The sequence below is a fragment of the Odocoileus virginianus genome, chromosome 29 (assembly GCF_023699985.2).
Source record: "Odocoileus virginianus isolate 20LAN1187 ecotype Illinois chromosome 29, Ovbor_1.2, whole genome shotgun sequence".
Lineage (NCBI taxonomy): Eukaryota > Metazoa > Chordata > Mammalia > Artiodactyla > Cervidae > Odocoileus > Odocoileus virginianus.
Window position 1 is genome coordinate 20,423,332 of NC_069702.1, and position 19,595 is coordinate 20,442,926.

At 41.1% G+C, this 19,595-nt stretch overlaps 1 protein-coding gene across 1 annotated transcript in view; it reads right to left on the reverse strand.

Moving 5' to 3' along the window:
- Positions 1–214: 214 nt before the first annotated feature.
- Positions 215–19,595, reverse strand: part of BMP3 (bone morphogenetic protein 3) — a 30,132-nt gene continuing 10,751 nt past the window's right edge. The window contains exons 2-3 of the mRNA XM_020904326.2: positions 9,644–10,557; positions 215–1,917 (exon numbers count right to left, since the gene is read on the reverse strand). Coding sequence (XP_020759985.2) covers positions 1,726–1,917; positions 9,644–10,557 — 1,106 coding nt within the window. The 3' untranslated portion in view covers positions 215–1,725. The remainder of the gene's footprint in view (positions 1,918–9,643; positions 10,558–19,595) is intronic.

The window sequence follows — 19,595 nt, forward strand, 5'->3', positions numbered from 1 at the left end:
TTTCCAATAAGACAGAAATACTATTTAAATGACAGGGAATGTCATATTGGCATACACGGAAGAACAGGATGTTTCTGCCTTTGGTTTATGAACAGACATACTTGCAGGTTTTTAGCTCTGTCATTACCATCCATTCAAGGATGATATGTGTGACATAACAACTATTATAAACCCAAACTTTCAGTGGCAGAAGGACCTTCCAGCTTAACTAGTCTGCCTGTTTATTTTTACCACTGAAGACACTTACATGTCTTTCACAAAGTAGATGCTCAGTTAACATGAAGTTACAAACTACCACCGATAACTAACTATAGGCAGAGACAGAACAAAACTCCCTGTCTTCTGCGTCTTCTGATAACTTCACAGCCTCTGAAATGGCTAGTTGACTCTAATCAGGTCAGACTGAACTTAAATAAGAATTCACCACAGAGAGAACGTCAACAACAATCCATGGTCTGAAAACATTTCTGTCACACACATAAACAGAGCAAGGAAAAGATTTTTGAAACAATTTCTCGAGGGCAAAAGTGTGAGAGGAGATATTTATGACAAATGGAAACAGGGGAAAAAACCAATAAGTGTATAGATTCAACTCCCTTTCTTCCTGGATAATTTATAGTAAGCTTTACTACAGAATAGATTCCCTGTCTGAACCAAAAGCCGAGACCAACATGAAAAAGTGTCTGGACGTGGACATAGGTGAACAAGGATGTGGACCTGTGATTGTGATTAGATTGGTCACTTAAATCTCCAATAGTCCATCCAGAGAGCCTTGGTATCTGTTGATTACTTTATAAGAGGCAAAGGTATATCAAGAGAATTAAACACTTAATTGCATGTTTAAGTTCAGTTTAAAAGAATAAGTGAAAGCACTTGCGGAAGAGAGATACAGAAGAATAATTAGATCTGGGTTTTTGAAAATTGGGTTGCTGGTTGCCTTTCTTGTGAGGGCCATGAAATGAAAGCATCAATATTTCCAAATTAATGGCTGAGGAAAGTGGTAACTCTTGCATACCCTCTTGGATCACTCTATCCATTTTGCTAAACTTCTCATAATTGAATGACGCTTATCAGAACATAAAATGAAAAAACCAAGAATCCCATGCAGACTGAATTATAAAATCATGTTAAGCCAATCTTCCAAAAGAGGGCACACGTCCCTGGGAATGTGTTCACATCCATACACACTGACACTCAGCACACATCCTCCACTCAGCTAGTCACACAAGGATCTGTAAAGAAAAACACAGGTAAACAATAGTCTCCACAAATTTAAGATAAACATCAAAGCTGATTGAACTATTTAGCACTTGCTAGGTTGCTCAGGAATCTAAGAAGCCTGCTTTAAAATATGAAATTATTCTATTTCTGTGAGCAGAGATCAATGATAAGCTATTGTTTGTTTCCAATCTATTTTCAAAGCCCGTTACAAAAATAAATCAGTGTGTTCTCTAACAGTTCTAAAAACAGTTTGAGTGATTGTTTTTCTTGTGTAATTATTTTTTTTTAAAGAAAAAGATGTCCATATTTACTAAAATCTTGCTTTGAGTTACATTCAGAAACAAATACAGTCCAGTTCTCCTTGGTGGAAATCATCAGTCTATTTGCTCATTCGCCTTTGACTACTGAAAAATCTTTTGAAATGAAATGCATTGGCAGTGCAAAAAAAGTCCATAAAAATAAACTAAGGACTGAGTTAAGCATCCAGATGAGTTCTTCACCAGGTTATCTGCAAGCACAAGACTCTACTGTCATGTTTGGATATACTTTAAGTACCACATTCTTATTTTCATCAAAGAATAAGATACTGAGTGAGGACATCTTTTCTGGCACACAGCAAGGCTCAGGAATTCCAGGAACGACCCCCACAGCTCTCACTATGCTCTGGATGGTAGCATGATTTGATGGCTTCAAAGACTAGGAAAGAAAAGGGAGAAAACAGGTTAGGTAGAATGGCTTTTCCCCTCTCCAGCCCCCACTAAAAATATATATATGATGGATTTGGTTCAACAAATTAATAAAGCCCTGGCATCATCACACATTCAGCCCAATCTCCAATATCACCATCACCAAAATGGTTGTCACTGACTAAGTGTCTACTCACACTGATTGGTAAAGAATTCGCCTGTGATGCAGGAGACCTGGGCTCCATCTCTAGGTCGGGAAAATCCTCTGGAGAAGGGAATGGCAAACCACTCCAGTATTCTTGCCTGGAGAATTCCATGGACAGAGGAGCCTGGCAGGCTACAGTTCATGGGGTCGCAGAGAGTCAGACATGACTGAGCGACTAACACTTCGACTTTTTTTCAGGTGCCAGGCATGTTCTGTGTAGTATTTCTAATCCTTACCACATAACCACCATTTCTTACATTTTATAGATATAGAAATAGACTCAAAAAGCTTAAATGATACATATAAAGTCATACAGACATGGAGAGTGAGAACTCGAATCTGGTTTTCTAAGCAGGAATCATTTAATTAAAAATGATTTAGTCCTCAAATGGGATTAGTACATCCTAGGGTGTTTTCAGACCAGTCAATCCTAAAGAAAATCAGTCCTGAATATTCATCGGAAGGACTGATGCTGAAGCTTCAATACTTAGGCTACCTGATGAGAAGAACTGACTCACTGGAAAAGACTCTGATGCTGGGAAAGATTGAAAACGGGAGGAGAAGGGGATGACAGAGGATGAGATGGCTGGATGGCATTACAGACTCAATGGACATGAGTTTGAGCAGGCTCCAGGAATTGGTGATGGACAGGGAGGCCTGGCGTGCTGTAGTCCATGGGGTCACAAAGAGTTGGACACGACTGAGTGACTGAATGAAGGGTGTTTTTGATAACAGGATTGCAAGAGAAACAATTTGATCCTGAGCTAGTCACAAAGAATGCTTAACAAGCACCAACTTAACATAGATTTTTGCCACTTCTATAGTGACATTTATACTTTGTTTTGAAAATAACACAAACATGTCAAGTGCATGCTAAGTTACTTCAGTCTTGTTCAGCTCTTTGCGACCCTATGGACTATAGCTCGCCATGCTCCTCTGTCCAAGGGATTTTTCATGCAAGATCTTCCTCACCCAGGTACCAAACCCATCCCTCTTTATGTCTCCTGCACTGGCATGCAGGTTCTTTACCACTAGCACCACTTGGGAAGTCCCCAGTGTCAAGAGGCGTTGATTTATTTAATAGTTACCACCTGGATGAATGGATGCTGATTAAGAGGACCACACTGTTGGCCACTGGGGGTCACTGTCGCTCCATGGGTACAGACATTAATGCTGCAGCATTTGTCTTCTAAACCTGGGGCATATCATCTAGGAATAATCCAGGGGACCTGAGGTTATCTATGGCTGTCAGAAGTTTGACCAAAGAAGCCTGAGCAAAATCTGTTCCCAAGCAATGCCAAATGGGACCATCACCATACACGGGAGACATTTGGTTTTATTTAGAGAGCCCTGTGCAGCCTGGCTCAGCATTGAACGGTCACTTTTCCAAGCCCAGGATGTTTAGGTATTGCCAGAGTGGTAAGACCTTCTTCCTGATCAATGCCACACTTTTCAACATCAGTTCTCCCCGACGTCTCTTTTAAGCAGATGAAATCCATTAGAAAGAATTTAGAAACAGGTCTTTGGTAACTTGCCAGAGATCACATGTCAATTCAGGAGTGGGATTTAAGCCAAAACACTGGCTTTTTAATGTCAAGATTTTGAGTCACGTTTCAGAGGCACCTCAGCCCCCAGTGAACTGGTATTCTAACTTTATACACCTAAAACTCCCAGTATGGGAAACTGAAACATATTGAAAAGTTAAGAGTACACATAAGCCAAAGGAGAAGCAAATAAGTAGAAAGTTGGCACATCGTTAAAAAAATAATAGGATTTTGGTCGGGGTGGGGGGTGCAGGAAAAGGGCAAATCCGATTTGCCTCATCTCATCTTTCAATTTTAGTGAAAAAAATTATCTAGGCATTAAACTTCAACATGATTGCTCACAGGCACAAATTACCTTAAAGTTAGTATTGATGATGGCCAGCTCCTTTATCTACTCTTTTTTTTCCTGGAGACTTTAAGTGCATGTTAAAAAGAGGAGTTAACCTACAATTAATTAACTTTGCAAAGAAAGGTATTTTCTCCCCTGAAGGATAAGAAGTCCCTGTTGTTCTACTCCGCATCTCCTGTGTCCTGTGGCATCAACACTATGCATGTAATTGACAAACTGCAATTGTACTACGGCCACTGTACCAATGGCCACTGTTTGCTATTTCATCAGTATCAGGTGATTTCTTAAGAAAACTTTTGCAGCCACTCACTTTTCTCCATTGATTTATTTTTAAATTCAGTCATCCAAACAGCATATGATAACACCGATTTTTTTAAAGCCATAGATTTTCTGACAATATTTTGTTAATGTTTTACTGACTCATATACAATTTAATTTTCATATATTTAAGTAGACCAGGACTTGATCCATAAATCCTGCTGTGCATTGCTTGTCCTCGGTGCTTGGAGCAGAGCAGGCTCTCTAGGCACTGAATAAATAATTGCCAAATAGATGAAATACTTATAAATAATAACATATCCTCCATTGCACCTATTTCTGTGGAAATAATTCCCATCAACAAAAATGAAAGGTTCTGAGCTAATGACCCAGCACAGATATGGAAAATATTCATGGGTGTTCCCTAGGAAAATTCCTGTCCTTTTTAAAAGCTCTAACTCACAAATGAGCGGTTTCTGGTGGGCTCACAGGAATCCAGCAAGCCCTTGATTGTCGGTGGTGTGTTCTATCAGGAACCTCTCAGTTTTCTAGGGAGTTGTCCCCTTTCTTTCTCACTGTGAAATCCAGCTGCCATGACCAGGAAAAATTAAGCCACACACAAAAGATCCATGTGATCATTTGCTAGTGTGGAACATTTGCCAGTCTATCATTTTCATTTGTTTTTGCGTTTGATTACATTTTTCGGCTCTCTTTTCACAGCAGCTTAAGAAACCTAGTGATGACAAATGCAAACCTGTGTGTGTTTTGTTTTGTTTTTTTTTCCCGGTTCATGCTCAGTTGGTCAGTCGTGTCTGACTCTTTGCAACCCCATGGACTGTAGTCCAGCAGGCTCCTCTGTCCATGTGATTTTCCAGGCAAAAATACTGGAGTGGGTTGCCATTTCCTCCTCCAGGGGATCCTCCTGACCCGAGGGATTGAACCTACGACTCCTCTGTCTCTTGCATTAGCAGGCAGATTCTTTAGCCCTCTTCCTCCCTAGTCTCACTTTTTAATGTGGGTGAAACAGGACATTGGTATCTATTTAGGTCTTTTTTTTTTTCTTTTTGCTTAGGTAACTCAATACATCAAGATTTAAGATTTTTAGAGTTCATCTTCATGATCAGAAATTAGAATTGGAAACCAAAGGACATTAATTGAGGCTGCATCATTTTGAACTTATTCCATGTGAATTTCTTCTTTAGAGAGTCTGCTTGGTTCAAAGTGTTTACCTTCTTTGCTCCATAATTCTTTGTCTTCGCTATTCCCAACCTTTGCACCACTCCATGCAAAAATACCTTCACTCCTCCAGTCCTTGATTGGTTCCCTTGGACCTCTTTTCAGCAACAATGGCTCAATCATTTTCATTTGAAATTTCTGTTTTCCATCTCTGCTTTGGTGGTGAGGGGAGGCCAAGGCCTAAGACTTGGCTACAGCTATATGGGTATTTTTCATCTCATGGCAGAGTGCCAGGGGTCTCTCCCTGGGGAAACAGATTGGCTGTAAGGGCTAGAAATCAGAAAAATCCAAGCTGCTGTGTCTGTGAATGAAATCTGCCGTGCTCAGGCCCTCACCTGCCAAGCTGCGGGTGATGTCCTCGAGTTGAATTCGATTACAAGTGCATTAGCAGGGGAGAGAATGTCATCAGCTCTGAGCTTTCATTCCTGACTCAGGCCATGGGGCTTTGCTCCATGCTCTCCCAGTCCAACCCACATGGGTGTGATAGCCCAGAAACTATCTAATTGGAATCAGGGAAAGGGCAAAGCCTGGAATTTGGGAAAGGCAGAACACAGCTGTTCTGAATTACAGACAGGTTGTCAACTTTTGCAGATGAAGAGCCCGGCTCTAGAGAGCAGGCTCTCACTGGGGAGGCCAGAAGGAAGGAGGGCCAGCCGAGGAGTCTGGCCTGGGAGAACTTTTCTCTGGGGCAGAATGTATATCTACAATCTGAAAGGTCTTTGGCGCCTCACTTACTCCACATGCATTTGTACTGATCTTGTCAGAGGCCTTATTTTCCTCTGTGGTTCAAAAACTATATTTTTGTTTAAATAGTTGACTCTGGTTACCATGCTGGACACTGGGCTGATAACAGCAACAGTGATTAATTACCCCTGATGTCACAGCTTCATACCGCTTCAAGCTTCCCATCATTTTGGTGACTGTACCCCTTGAAAGACAGAAAGCCTGGAAGGCTTACAGGGAATCAGAAGAAAGCTGCAAAAGTTAAGCAGGTCCACACAAGGCGATGAAAGACCGCGATGTCCATGTCACAGCCAGACTTCCATTTGAAACTTGGCAAAAGGAAATCTCCAACTCGCAGAAAAGACTCCACCCTATCCCTATTACATAGGGATAGTTTGGATGCTGTTCCAAGGTTTGACAAATACTACCATGGGCTTCCCTGGTGGCTCAGATGGTAAAGAATCTGCCTGCAATGCGGGAGACCTGGGTTCGATCCCTGAGTTGGGAAGATCCCCTGGAGGAGGGCACGGCAACTCCAGTATTCTTGCCTGGAGAATCACATGGACAGAGCAGCCTGGTGGGCTACAGTCCACGGGGTCACATGAAGACTCAGACATGACCGAGCATTAAGCACAATATCATGTGTTCAGTGCTGTAATGGATGCTCTCTTGATTCTATTACCCACCAAAGAGCTTATGAACTATCGGGCTGAAGGGAGAATCCTATTTAAAGCCTTGTGACATTTAAAAAGGGATAAGAAACATTTACAAAACTTATCCTTGTCTTACACCTTTTATTCTTTTTTAAAATTTTATTTCATTTTATTTATTTGATCATGCTGCACGGCATGTGGGATCTTAGTTCCCTGAGGAGGAACTGAACCCATGCATTGGAAACACAGAGTCTTAACCACTGGATCACCAGGGAAGTCCCACAATTTTTATTCTTTTGATCCCTACTCCTGTGTTTTTTTCCAGCTCCCTACATTGGATTTTTTATTCTCCTCAGTCTCAGCCACGGCCATTAATAATGGCAAAAATTCATAACGGTCATTAATAATGGCAAAAATTCATTGAGTGTCTACTCAGCACAAGGTACTCTACAATCTCATTTTCCCATCATTTTTATAATGCAGATACTGTGATATTTTTATTTACCCTAGTACCTGTTTCAAAGATGAAAAAAATAACATATAGAAAGTTAGAGGAACTTCCCCACCTCAAAGGTACAGCAGGTAAGAAGTGGAGCCAAGTTTTAAGCCGAAAGGATTCGTCGACTTAAAGGATGCTTTGGAAACCAACAGTATCAGTAACATCTAGAGGCTTGTTAAATACTCCGAATCTTGGGCACTGCCCCAGAAACCGCTGGATTAGAACCTACAGATGAACAAGATTCCCAGGCAATTTGCAGGCACCTTAAGGTTCAGAAACCCAGCTACGATCAAGCAGGTACCCTTTAGTCATCCTGTTACACTAACATACTTCTTTCCTTAAATTTATCTCTTCTATTCTTAACTTTGGAGAAGAAAATGGCAACCCACTCCAGTATTCTTGCCTAGAAAATCCCATGGAGAGAGGAGCCTGGTGGGCTGCTGTCCATAGGGGTGCACAGAGTCAGACACGACCGAAGCGACTTAGCAGCAGCAGCAGCAGCATTCTTAACTTATCCCTCGTATGTTTTTTAATTGTCATTCCTTAGATCACTGAGGACTACGATGAAGATCTATGGGAGCAACAGCAAGGTTTTTGAACAGGAAAAGCAAGCAGAACCATAACAGATGGGAGAGGCAAACTGGGGCAATTATGGAGACCAACCCAGGTCAGCTAACTGACTGAATATCTCCACGTGATCATGGCTTTCTGGGTCCTAAAACCTGGAGTCAAGAGGAAAGAGGAAAACTTCCTCAGGCAACCTAGAAAAAAAATCACAGTTTAGGAGAGAGAGAGGACTTATTCGGAAGACTCAGAGACCCATTTAAAATAAGTCATCCCAGGTTTAGAGATATTTTTAATCATTTCTGCCTCTCAGTGCTACAAAGCAAGCCACACTGTAGAATAAAGACTCATTACTGCCTGTTATACTTGGCATCTTTGTTGTGTGTTTTAAATGCTATCCCAGTTTGACCAAGTTTCTATTGATCAATAAAATGTCCTTTATAATCTTTAGACAAGATAAGGCTGTTTATATCATTATAAATGTCTACAATCCCTACTTTGTATTTGGGTTGACAAAACCTGGAATCCACAAGGTCTAGAAAATGTAGCAAGCTTATCCTTCTGAGACATCCTAACAGGAAAATGGGATTTCAGTCAAGTTCTTGGCCTTGAAGCTGATCTGGTGTTGCTTTATGTGTGTGCTACCTTTAGCATTCCAGTGATCACAGGCCTGTAACATGAACATGCCCCTTTAAAGACCTATAAACAGAAGTTGGTCACTTTTTGAGGCAAAGGGTTTTTCACCATTAACATACAATAATAGAAGTTGATCCATGTCAAGTTTTGCAAAAAACAGAAACAAAACAAAACAAAAACACTCCTATTTATCCTCTGAATTCTATTGCCAGGATCACCTTTCACTGTATGATAGAGACTCAAATTGTTATGGGCTAAGAAGGGAAGTGCAGCAATAAGCTTAGCTGAAGGCCAGGGGGGCACCAATATGTTTTATTAATTCTAAATTCAAAGAGTACAGTCACTTGGACTTGCTGTGCAAGATGGAGGTGGGGTTGGGGAGGCTTCTGAGAATATATTTGTCAGGATACTGAGTACTGATAAGCTAAAGATTCAGTCCCTATCAATTTTAGAAGAGACGTGGATTAGCTCTAAGCAGTTAAAATGAGTCTTAGAAGTCGACAGAGTCATTGTGCCTTATTCTGACTCCAACTTTGATATTTATCAGGGAAGCAAATGAAATAAGCATCTGGTGGATTTCATGAGGCAAGTTTTCCTAGCCCAACCCTGATCCTAACCCCCATGATGACAATTCATCTCACAAGAGACTATCAAAATGTTTTGTATCAGGGCATCAATCCAATTAGTCCTTCCTTTTGCTCTCACGACATTCACTCATTTCCTAAATACCCCCTCAAAGGTCAGCCTCCTACCACTGGGGGCTTCCTTGTTGTGGACAGGCATAAATTCACATGTGATCATGTAGCTGAATATGCACTGTGTTTGGAAGCAGTGCAAAAAACATGTTTTACGCATACATTGTTTTCTCATATCCTTCTTCATACCAATTTTGACTTCATATTACTTTAACAACCAGTAAAGAACAACCAAACATAACCATGTTACCTATTACACTTTAGAATGCAATAAATAAAGGTCCAGATGGATTTTGTAAAAGAAAACATACATTCAATTTGGGTCTTTCCACACTATGGAAATGGGAAGGACAGGACAGAAAAACAATGGCTACCTTTGGCATGGGGAACTGGCACGCTCCGGAGCAGTAATAGGCATCGAAGGACTTGGGGGAGATAATCCATTCGCTCCAGCCAATATCTGCGAAGTCCACTTTAAGGTACCGTCTGGCACAATTCCGGGGTTCAATCCATTGCTTTCTTCTTGCCTTCTTCAGGGTCTGTTCATCAAACTGGAGCGTCTGGCTCTTCTGTTGAGGTCCCTTCCTCTGTTTCCTTTTGTTCTTACTCTTGTCAGGGGGCTGAGTCTGAAGAGTCTTGTAAGGCTTCCTCTCCTCCCATACCCCATCCTCCTTGTATTGATATTCTGCCCCAGGAAGCTCATTGTTCTGCAGAGGCAGAAGGACCCCCGCAGAGCGCTTCCTCCTCCTCTGTTCAATAGAAAGGGCAGCCCTGCTGTGGCCTTCCAGTTTGGGCACAGCTCCAGTGGGGAAATTCCGGTGTCCTTGTAAGCTTGACACCACACTCTCCGGCTCAGAAATGGCAGCATCATTGGCATACACCAAGATATAAGGCTCAGGACTGGGTGTCATCTTCTTTGGCAGCTGGTGTCCTTTGGTAGTAATGTTAAATCCTATGAGAAACTCATCGTTTTCCTTGGCTTTCCTCAAAAGTTGGGTGATGTCTTTCGACAGCCAGGACACAAAGTCTTGATGAGGTTTCCCTCCATCTACCGAAAGATGACCCAGGAGTTGACTTTGGTTTCCACTGGATTTGAGGATCCATGCAGAGAGGTCAATATGAATGTGTTTCCTCTGGGCATGATGTGAGCATTCTTGGGACACAGGACAACTCAGGCTGATATTTATCAGCTCTCTGATGTAGAAATACAGTGTGGCAGATAAAATGTTTTCTGACTTAGTTAGAGAAGTCAGGTTAAAAATATGTAGTTCCTTGTTTTCAAGGGTTCCTAGGAAGGAAAAAAAAAAAAAAGGAAGTAAACAGGAGTTAAACAGGACTCTACTTCACATCATATACAAAGGTTAACTCAAAATGAATGAATGACCTAAATATAAGCACTAAAATCATAAAATTCTTAGAAGAAAACATAGGAGTAAAATCTTCATGGCTTTGGATTTGACAGTGGGTTCTTACATATGACTCTCAAAGTGCAAGTTAAAAAAATAAGAGAAATAAAAAATAGATAAATTGATAAAATAGATAAACTGGATAAAATTCATCAAAATCTCAAATTATGTGCATCAAAAGATGTTATCAAGAAAGTCTGTACAACCCACAGAATGGGGAACATATTTTCAAATCATATATAATATATAATAAAACCTAGGCTATAGGATGGGCTTTCCTGATAGGTCAGCTGGTAAAGAATCTGCCTGCAATGCAGGAGACCCCAGTTCAATTCCTGGGTTGGGAAGATCCCCTGGAGAAGGGATAGGCTACCCACTCCAGTATTCTTGGGCTTCCCTGCTGGCTCAGATGGTAAAGAATCTGCCTGTAATGAAGGAGATCTGAGTTCAGTCCCTGGGTTGGGAAGATCCCCTGGAGGAGGGCATGCAACCCACTCCTGTATTTTTGGCTGGAGGATCCTTATGGACAGAGAAGCCCAGCAGGCTACAGTCCATAGGGTCGCAGAGTTGGACATGACTGAGTGACTAAGCACAGCATAGCACAGGATCCAGCATATAAAAATAACTCTTACAACTCAACAACAAATAGACAAACAAACCAATAAAGAAATCACCGAAGGGTTCAAACAGACATTTCTCCAAAGAAGACCTACAATCAGCCAACAAGCACAGGAAAAGATGCTCAATATCATTAGTCATCAGAAAATGTAAATCAAAACCTCCATGAGGTACCATTTGACACACATTTGACATTTATAATAATAAACAACAAAATAGCAAGTGTTAGGATGTGGGGAAATTGGAACACTTTCACATTGCTGGTTGGAATGTAAAATGGTTCAGCTGTTGTGGGAAACAGTTTGACAATTCCTCAAAAAGTTCAATATAGAAATGGCACATGACCCCACAATACTCCAGGTATAAACCCCAAAGAATTGAAAACAGGTATTCAAATAAGTACATGTACACACATGTTTATAACAGCACTACCCTCCACAATAGCCAAAAGGCAGAAACAACTCAATGCCTATCAATGGATTAATGGATAAATAAATGCAATATTATCTGCAAGGAGATCCAACAAGTCCATCCTAAAGGAAATCAGTCCTGAATATTCATTGGAAGGACTGATGTTGAAGCTGAAACTCCAATACCTTGGCCACCTAATGTGAAGAGCTGACTCATTTGAAAAGACCCTGATGCTGGGAAAGATTGAGGGCAGGAGAAGGGGACGACAGAGGATGAGATGGTTGGATGGCATCACCGACTCAATGGGCATGAATTTGAGTAAATTCTGGGAGTTGGTGGTGGACACGGAGGCCTGGTGTGCTATAGTCCATGAGGTTGCAAAGAGTTGGACATGACTGAGCAACTGAGCTGAACTGAATTGTGATATAGTCATATAATGGAATACTATTCAGCCATAAAGAGGAATAAGGGGTTGATACATGATACAGTGTGGATGAACCTTGAAAATATGAACCTTGTGATAAATGAAAGAAGTCAGACATAAAGGTCTCATGTTGCATGATTCCATTTATGAGAAATATCCCCAAAAGGTAAATCCACTGAGACAGAATGCAGACTGGTGTTTGCCAGGGCCTGAGGGGATGGAGTAATGTGGAGAAAGTGCTTAATGGGTAGGGGGTTTTTCTTTGGGATAATAGAAATATTTTAGAACTAGATAAACTTGGTGATTGCCTAACACTGTGAAACTACCAAATGTTCCTGAGCTGTTTACTTAATAATAGCTATTTTTAAATTATGTAATTTCCACTTCAGCTAAACGAAAGATAACAGGAGTAATCTTACAAACTGGATAAAGATGAAAGCAAGGATCAGCCATATTTACTAATATTCTCTTTCCTTTACTGAAATGCAAATCATAAACTTAGTGGTTTGAGAGCCGAGAGCTCTGACCTTTCTTAATGAGACTACCAAAAACTATTTCTATAAATTTGGTACAGAGTCATAATTGTGTTTTTTCTGAAGCAGTGTCCAGCCTCCTGGTTACAAGCATCAGTGGAAGTAAATTCACATTGATTCACATTCTGGCTCAGCCACTTATTAACTATGTAACTGGGAAAGTTAGTGTTCTCAGTCATGAAATGGAATAATAGTCCTGTCATCAGAATTAAGGGCTTCCCAGGTGGCACGAGTGGTAAAGAACCTGCTTGCCAAAGCAGGAGACACAAGGGACGTTGGTTCAATCCCTGGGTTGGGAAGATACCCTGGAAGAGGGCATGGCAACCCACTCCAATATGTTTGCCTGGAGAATTCCTTGGACAGAGAAGTCTGGTGGGCTACAGTCCATAGGGTTGCAAAAGAGTCACATGCGACTGAATAGACTTCCACGCACTCAATTAGAATTAACTGAGATGTGTGTAAATCATTTCACAAAGGGTCCAGTAAGTGTTTCTTAAGTATAAATTATTATTACTATAAGTGCTGATATTAACCATAAATTGGGGATTATACTTTCTATCTGCCTTACAAAATTAAGGGTGCAGGATGAGGATGGGTAAGCAAGACCATATAGCTCTATCTTCAGATAATGTATCTGAAAAAAACTGAGTCATGCATTGAAAGTGTCATGAAGATAATGCTGTTTGTGGAGCTTGTCTAAAGTTTATGGGATTAGGGGCTTCCCTGGTGGTCCAGTGGTTAAGAATCCACCTTGCAATGCAGGGAGGTAGGTAGGAACTAAGATCCCACATGCCATGGAGCAACTAAGCCTGCACTTTGTTAACTAGTAACTGAGCAGCCTGTGCTCTGGAGCCCTAGCACCACAAGGAAAGATCCTACTAGATACAATGAAGCTCCTTTGAGCTCAACTAAGACCTGATACAGCCAAATACATACATAAATTTTAATAAAATTAAAAAAAAAACCAAAGCTTATGACATCACATGCATTTAAGAGGGGAATTGCTTCTCTAGAACTCGATGAAATTATTGAAACTAGGCAACTGTATTTCCAACTTTTCAAATGCAGAAATGAGGAGTAACAGAATGGGTGACTCATTAGCAGGGGCAGAAGCTGGTTCCTGCTTTTGAGATCATCTCATGAGCTAATGGTAAGGCTGAAGTTACATTCAAGAATCCCCAGTCTTGAAATGGGGCACCAGAGCTTGAACCCTCTTCCACACACTTGTTTCATATGTAGATTTGTTCCGGAAACATACATGAAATTGTGAAATTGTCATTAATCAGAAACATATTTCAGTAAAAACAAAACATCTTAGCAAGATCGGAAACTTAAAATGAGTTCACTGAGTCCCCAAGTACAGGGGAAGTGCATTTGGGACACATATCTCATTCCTTTCTAACACAGTGTGAAGGAAAAGGGGAGAAACTTCCATTTGTGAAGGTTTGTATAATCCATGACACCAAGATAATATTTTATAGACTTTTATTAGAAAGCCATGGCATCGGCCTTGTTCAAACTCTAGCTCTGATTCATACTAGTTACCAGAGCACATGTTTTTACCCAAATGGAAGTTAAAATGGAAGGAAAAGAAGTCACTCTCTTCTAAGCATGTGGCAATCGGATGGTTGCCAAAGGGACACACTGGAGTGAGGAAATGAACTCTGAGGGATGTGGGTGGTGGTGTCTCACTGGGGAAATGCAGTCCTGCCTCTTTCCCCTACTTTTGGCTTCAGAATATTTCCTTCTTACAAACACTTTGTGTCCTGCTGTTAACCAGTCTCCACCTTGGGTCTAACCTTTGATATCATCTCATGAGTGTCTCATAATCTACCATGTACCTCTTCCGAAGGCTTTAATTTTAACTCATTGCCTTCCTGTGAAGTCAAAGCCCTATGGCCCAGGCTCAGTTCTATCACAGTGGCTCAGTAGGTAAAGAATCCACCTGCCAAGGTAGGTGACAAGGGTTTGATCCCTGGGTTAGGAAGATCCCCTGGAGAAAAATGGCAACCCACTCTAGTATTCTGGCCTGGAAAATCCCATGGACAGAGGAACCTGGTGGGCTATAGTTCATGGGGTCACAGGAGCTTGACATGACTTTAGTGATTAATCCACCACCAGCACCACCATGCCCAAGAGCTGTTCTCAGGCAAATTATCTAAACTCTTCAAGTCTTCATTTACTTACCTGTAAAATGAGCCCAACAGTATCAGCAGAGTTGCTCTGAGAATTAATTCAAAGAGTGTAGGTAATGTATACAACACATAGGACAAAATTCAATGAATGTTAGCAAACTAGACCAGCAATGTCCAAGTAGGCACTTAAGTTTGAATTCAGATGTGCTATAAGCATAAAACATACACTTAGTTTTGAGGCCTTAGCACAAAAATGAGTATAAAATATCAAATGAATATTTTATATTGATTATGTGTTGAAAGCATACCATTTGGAAACACTGGGCTAAATATTGTGGTTTTTGTGATTATACCAAGAAATATATAATTGGTCTTTGTCTCTGTTTCAGGGCCAGAATTCCTAAAACCTTTGGAATTGGCTAAGTGATGAAAGCCATAGAGTGTCCTTTCTATGTTAATGGGGTGATTTTGGAGGCCAAATAATCTGGGCTTCCCAGGTAACTCAGTGGTAAAGAATCTGCCTGCTAATGCAGATCTTCCCTGGGTTGGGAAGATCCCCTGGAGAAGGAAATGGCCCCACTTTGTTTTCTTGCCTGGGAAATTGTATGAACAGAGGCCTGGTGGGCTGCAGTCCATGGGGTCTCAAAGAGTTGGATGCAACTGAGCACCCACAAAGAATGGGAGCTGGTTGCCTGGAAACTTAACCCTGTGATTAGGGGTTTGGTATTTTCAGTATCACCCCTAACCCCAGATGTCTGGGTTGGGAGAGGAGCTGGAAATTAAATTAGTCACCAATGGCCAATGATTTAATCAGCCATGACTACATAATGAGGCCGCCATACAAATTAAAAAAAAAACAACAAAAAACCAAGGTTTGGAAGCTTCTGGGTTGGTGAACATGTGGAGACTAGGGAAAGTGACGCTCGTGGAATCTCCAAGCCCTTTCCCCTATCTTGCCCTGTGCATCTTTTACCTGGCTGTTCCCAAGTTGTATCCTATACTAAAGTGGGAATCTAGTGAGTAACTGCATTTCCTGAGTTATGTGAACCACTCAAGCAAATCAATCAAACCCAAGGAGGAGGCTGTGGGAACTTCTAATGTGTAGCCCTAAGCACAGGTAAGTCATAAGCACAGGAAACAATCCGGATCTGGGACTGGCGTCCGAAGTGGAGGACAGTTTTGGAGGACTGAGCCCTTCATCTATGGAATGTGGATGCTTTCTTTAGGTAGATAGTGTCAGAATTTGGTTGAATTCTCAGACACCCTGTTGGTGTTTGAGTATTCCTTGCTGGTGTGGGTGCAGAACATTTAAAATGTAATATAGTATTGAAATTAATCTTACCCTTTGCTTTTCATATTTTTAATGAGGCTACTAAAAATTTTAAATTGCATGTGTGGCTCACATTTGTGGTTCAAAGTAACTTTCTCCCGGATAGCGGAATGACCACCATTTTTGTGGTCATGTGGTCCAAAAGGAAAGGAAAAAGGCTTTTTTTTTTTTTTTTTTCCAAACGCAGGGAAGAATTAGGGATTTGCTAAACATAAACATGCAAACCAAAATGTAAGTTGGGCAAGAGATTATTTTCTTGGAAGGCAACACATCTTCCTTTATTAAGGACATATTTCTGTGCTTAGTCGCTCAGTCTTGTCCCATTCTTTGCGACCCCATGGACTGCAGCCTGGCAGGCTCCTCTGTCCATGGGAATTTCCAGGCAAGAGCACTGGAGTGGGTTGCCATTTTCTTCTCCAGGGATCTCCCTGACCCAGAGATCAAACCGTCTTTCTCCGTTGGCAGGCGGATTCTTTACCACTAAGGCACGCTGCTGCTCCTGCTAAGTCGCTTCAGTCGTTTCTGACTCTGTGCGACCCCATAGACGGTAGCCCACCAGGCTCCCCCATCCCTGGGATTCTCCAGGCAAGAACACTGGAGTGGGTTGCCATTTCCTTCTCCAATGCATGAACATGAAAAGTGAAAGTGAAGTCGCTCAGTCGTGTCCGACTCTTAGCGACACCATGGACTGCAGCCCACCAGGCTCCTCCGTCCATGGGATTTTCCAGGCAAGAGTACTGGAGTGGGGTGCCACTGCCTTCTCCGGCTAAGGCACGGGAAAGCCCAAATCAAATATACTTCAGTGAAAAAGAAAAAAAGAATGAGGGTAAAAGCGGTTGTTGGGAGGCGATAAGAGAAGCACACTGTAGTCGTCAGTGGTGCGGGATATCTGGAAGCTTTTGCATAAGCAATATTTCCAATGTTTTAAACGGAGACTTATTAAAAAAAAATCCCAAATTAACCTGGTTATTCGAAGTCCTTACAGACGTCTCAACTGCCTAAATTCGGAAAAGGAATAGACAGGGACTTCCCTGGTGGTTCAATGGTTAAGAATTTGACTTCCTTTAAAAAAAAAAAAAAAGAAGAAGACTCTGCCTTTCAATGCAGAGGACGTGGGTTCAATCCCTGGTAGAGGCGCTACCACATGCTGCAGGGCAACTAAAGCTTCACAAGCTAGAGACCTTCTGTGCAATTACAGAAAGTCCGTGTGCCATAACGAAGACACAGAACAGCCAGAAAAAAAATTAAAAATAATTAAAAAAATTTTTTTAAATAATAAAAAAATTTTTTTTTAAAGAAAAGGAATGGCCAGTTGACATTTAGCTCTTAACAACATTATATGACTCCCAGCACTCAAAGCCTTTGCCATTCCCACCCAGGTGAAGGAATACATTACCTCTGCCTGTCCTAGATTTCCCTCCTCCCCACCTTTTTAAAAACAATAAGTCTCCACCATTTCACAAACCATTCCTTGATTTCTTTAACCCATACTTTATTTTTGTCTTCCCTGAATTTAAAGCATTTCATTTCCATACAAGTCAATGCTCTCATCCCCAAAATAAGTCAACAAAGACGTCCCTGCAGGTTGAAATATATGCTAATAATATCTGTTCCATTACTCTCATGCCTTTTTTGATTTTATATTAATTTAACTGTTCAAAAAAGTATCTTTTCCTATACTTAAGAGCAGGAGTTTTTCAATAGCCTTCTCTCTCTTCACGGTGCAAAGCACAGGTTTGTCTGTGAAAAAGATATCTATGTTGGCATATCAGTGAATGGAGAATGCTTTCCTGTTCACTTCTGCCATTCTTCTGAAATAGTCTGATATTCATCTATTTGGAATCAATGAACCTGAAAATGGAGGCATACTTTCTGATTAATAAGAGCAAAATATAATAATAATATTATTAAAACCAATGGCAAGTGTTATCAGCTTACAGAACAATGGTTTATGTATTTTCAGGATGCCCTTTGTAGTCTTCAGGTACTAGGGAACATTAACTGTGTGCCACGCAGTTCAATCATATCTACAATTGCATGCTTATTCTGGGTGCTCTAACTTTAACTAGTTTATTAAAATAAAAGAAAGTAGCTAGGAAAGTAACCTAGATGTTGGTCTTAAAGTTATTTCTTACACATCTGAGTTACAGAATACCTGCTCTGGAGGAAAGAAAAAAAAAAATAAACCAAAACATTAACCAGTGACTTAAGAATTGTTTACAAATACTCGAGGGGCCATAGACAGATCAGGGTTTTTCTTGTCAGTGTCAAAGATGAGAATTAGGTCTAAAGGTGATAGCTGAATGGAGGCAGAATTCAGGTCACGGTAAATCATGACTGTCTAAGTAGCCTGATGGTGAGACACTTCTATGGGGGCAGGCAGACAGGAGAGAGACGACCATAATTCAAGACTTACTGAAGGATCTCTTTATAGTAGGGAAGGTATGCAAGGTGAATTAGATAACCTCTCAGATCCCCTGCAAGGAACTACAATAGGCTTTAATTTCAGCTCTTTCCAAGGTAATGTTTTTAGATGTTAAAATATAACTACCAATAGGTGGTGCTGTTTTCTTACTGTTTGCTAAGCACTTGCATAAGCTTGGCTTTTCCTTGCTGAACATGCTTCTCCCATGGTCTGCTTAGGATGTGCCACTGGCATTATAAGAGTCTGAATTTTCTAGAGTCATCATACCTGTGAATTGGAAAGGGGCTTAGAAGTCAGGTGAGTTTTGGAACAGCCATACTTTTTTTTTTTTGCACACCTGTTAGGACTTACCACTTCTCCCTGAAATGCCTTCATCCAGCCTAGTTCTCTGTAATGATCCAGATTCCATTTTTAAGGCAAAACAGAGGCAAGCTTTTTACAACCCACTCCTTTCATTTAGACCCTGTCCCTATTACTATTTTCATCATATTGTTATTCCTTCCTAAGACCCTAAGTTCCTTAAAGACAAAGCTCTGTAGTAATTACATCACGCTCTTCAGCCCCAAGCATGGGGCTTGACTCTTAAGTAGTGCTCAGTAAATACTTCTTAGATGAATAAACAGATTTAGTCTAACCTATTCATTGTAGAGGGCTTCCCCCGATGCTCAGCAGTAAAGAATCTGCCTGCAGTGTAGGAGATGCAGGAGACTCGGGTTCAATCCATGGATCGAGGATCTCCTGGAGGAGGGCGTGGCAACTCACTCCAGTATTCTTGCCTGGAGAATCTCACGGACAGAGGAGACTGGCCGGCTATAATCTATGGGGTCGCAGAGTCAGACACAACTGAAGCGACTTAGCATGCATGCATACACATTCATTGTAGAAATGTGAAAATGAAGGGCCATAAAAGTCAGCCAGCCAGTGAGCATTGATTTTGGAAAGAAACCCAGGTCTTCTATTACCTATATAAAATTTTTATTGGGGGGGGGGTGGGTCTGGTTATCAGATAAAGGCAGAACATCTATTTGTTTTCATCTGAAAAGA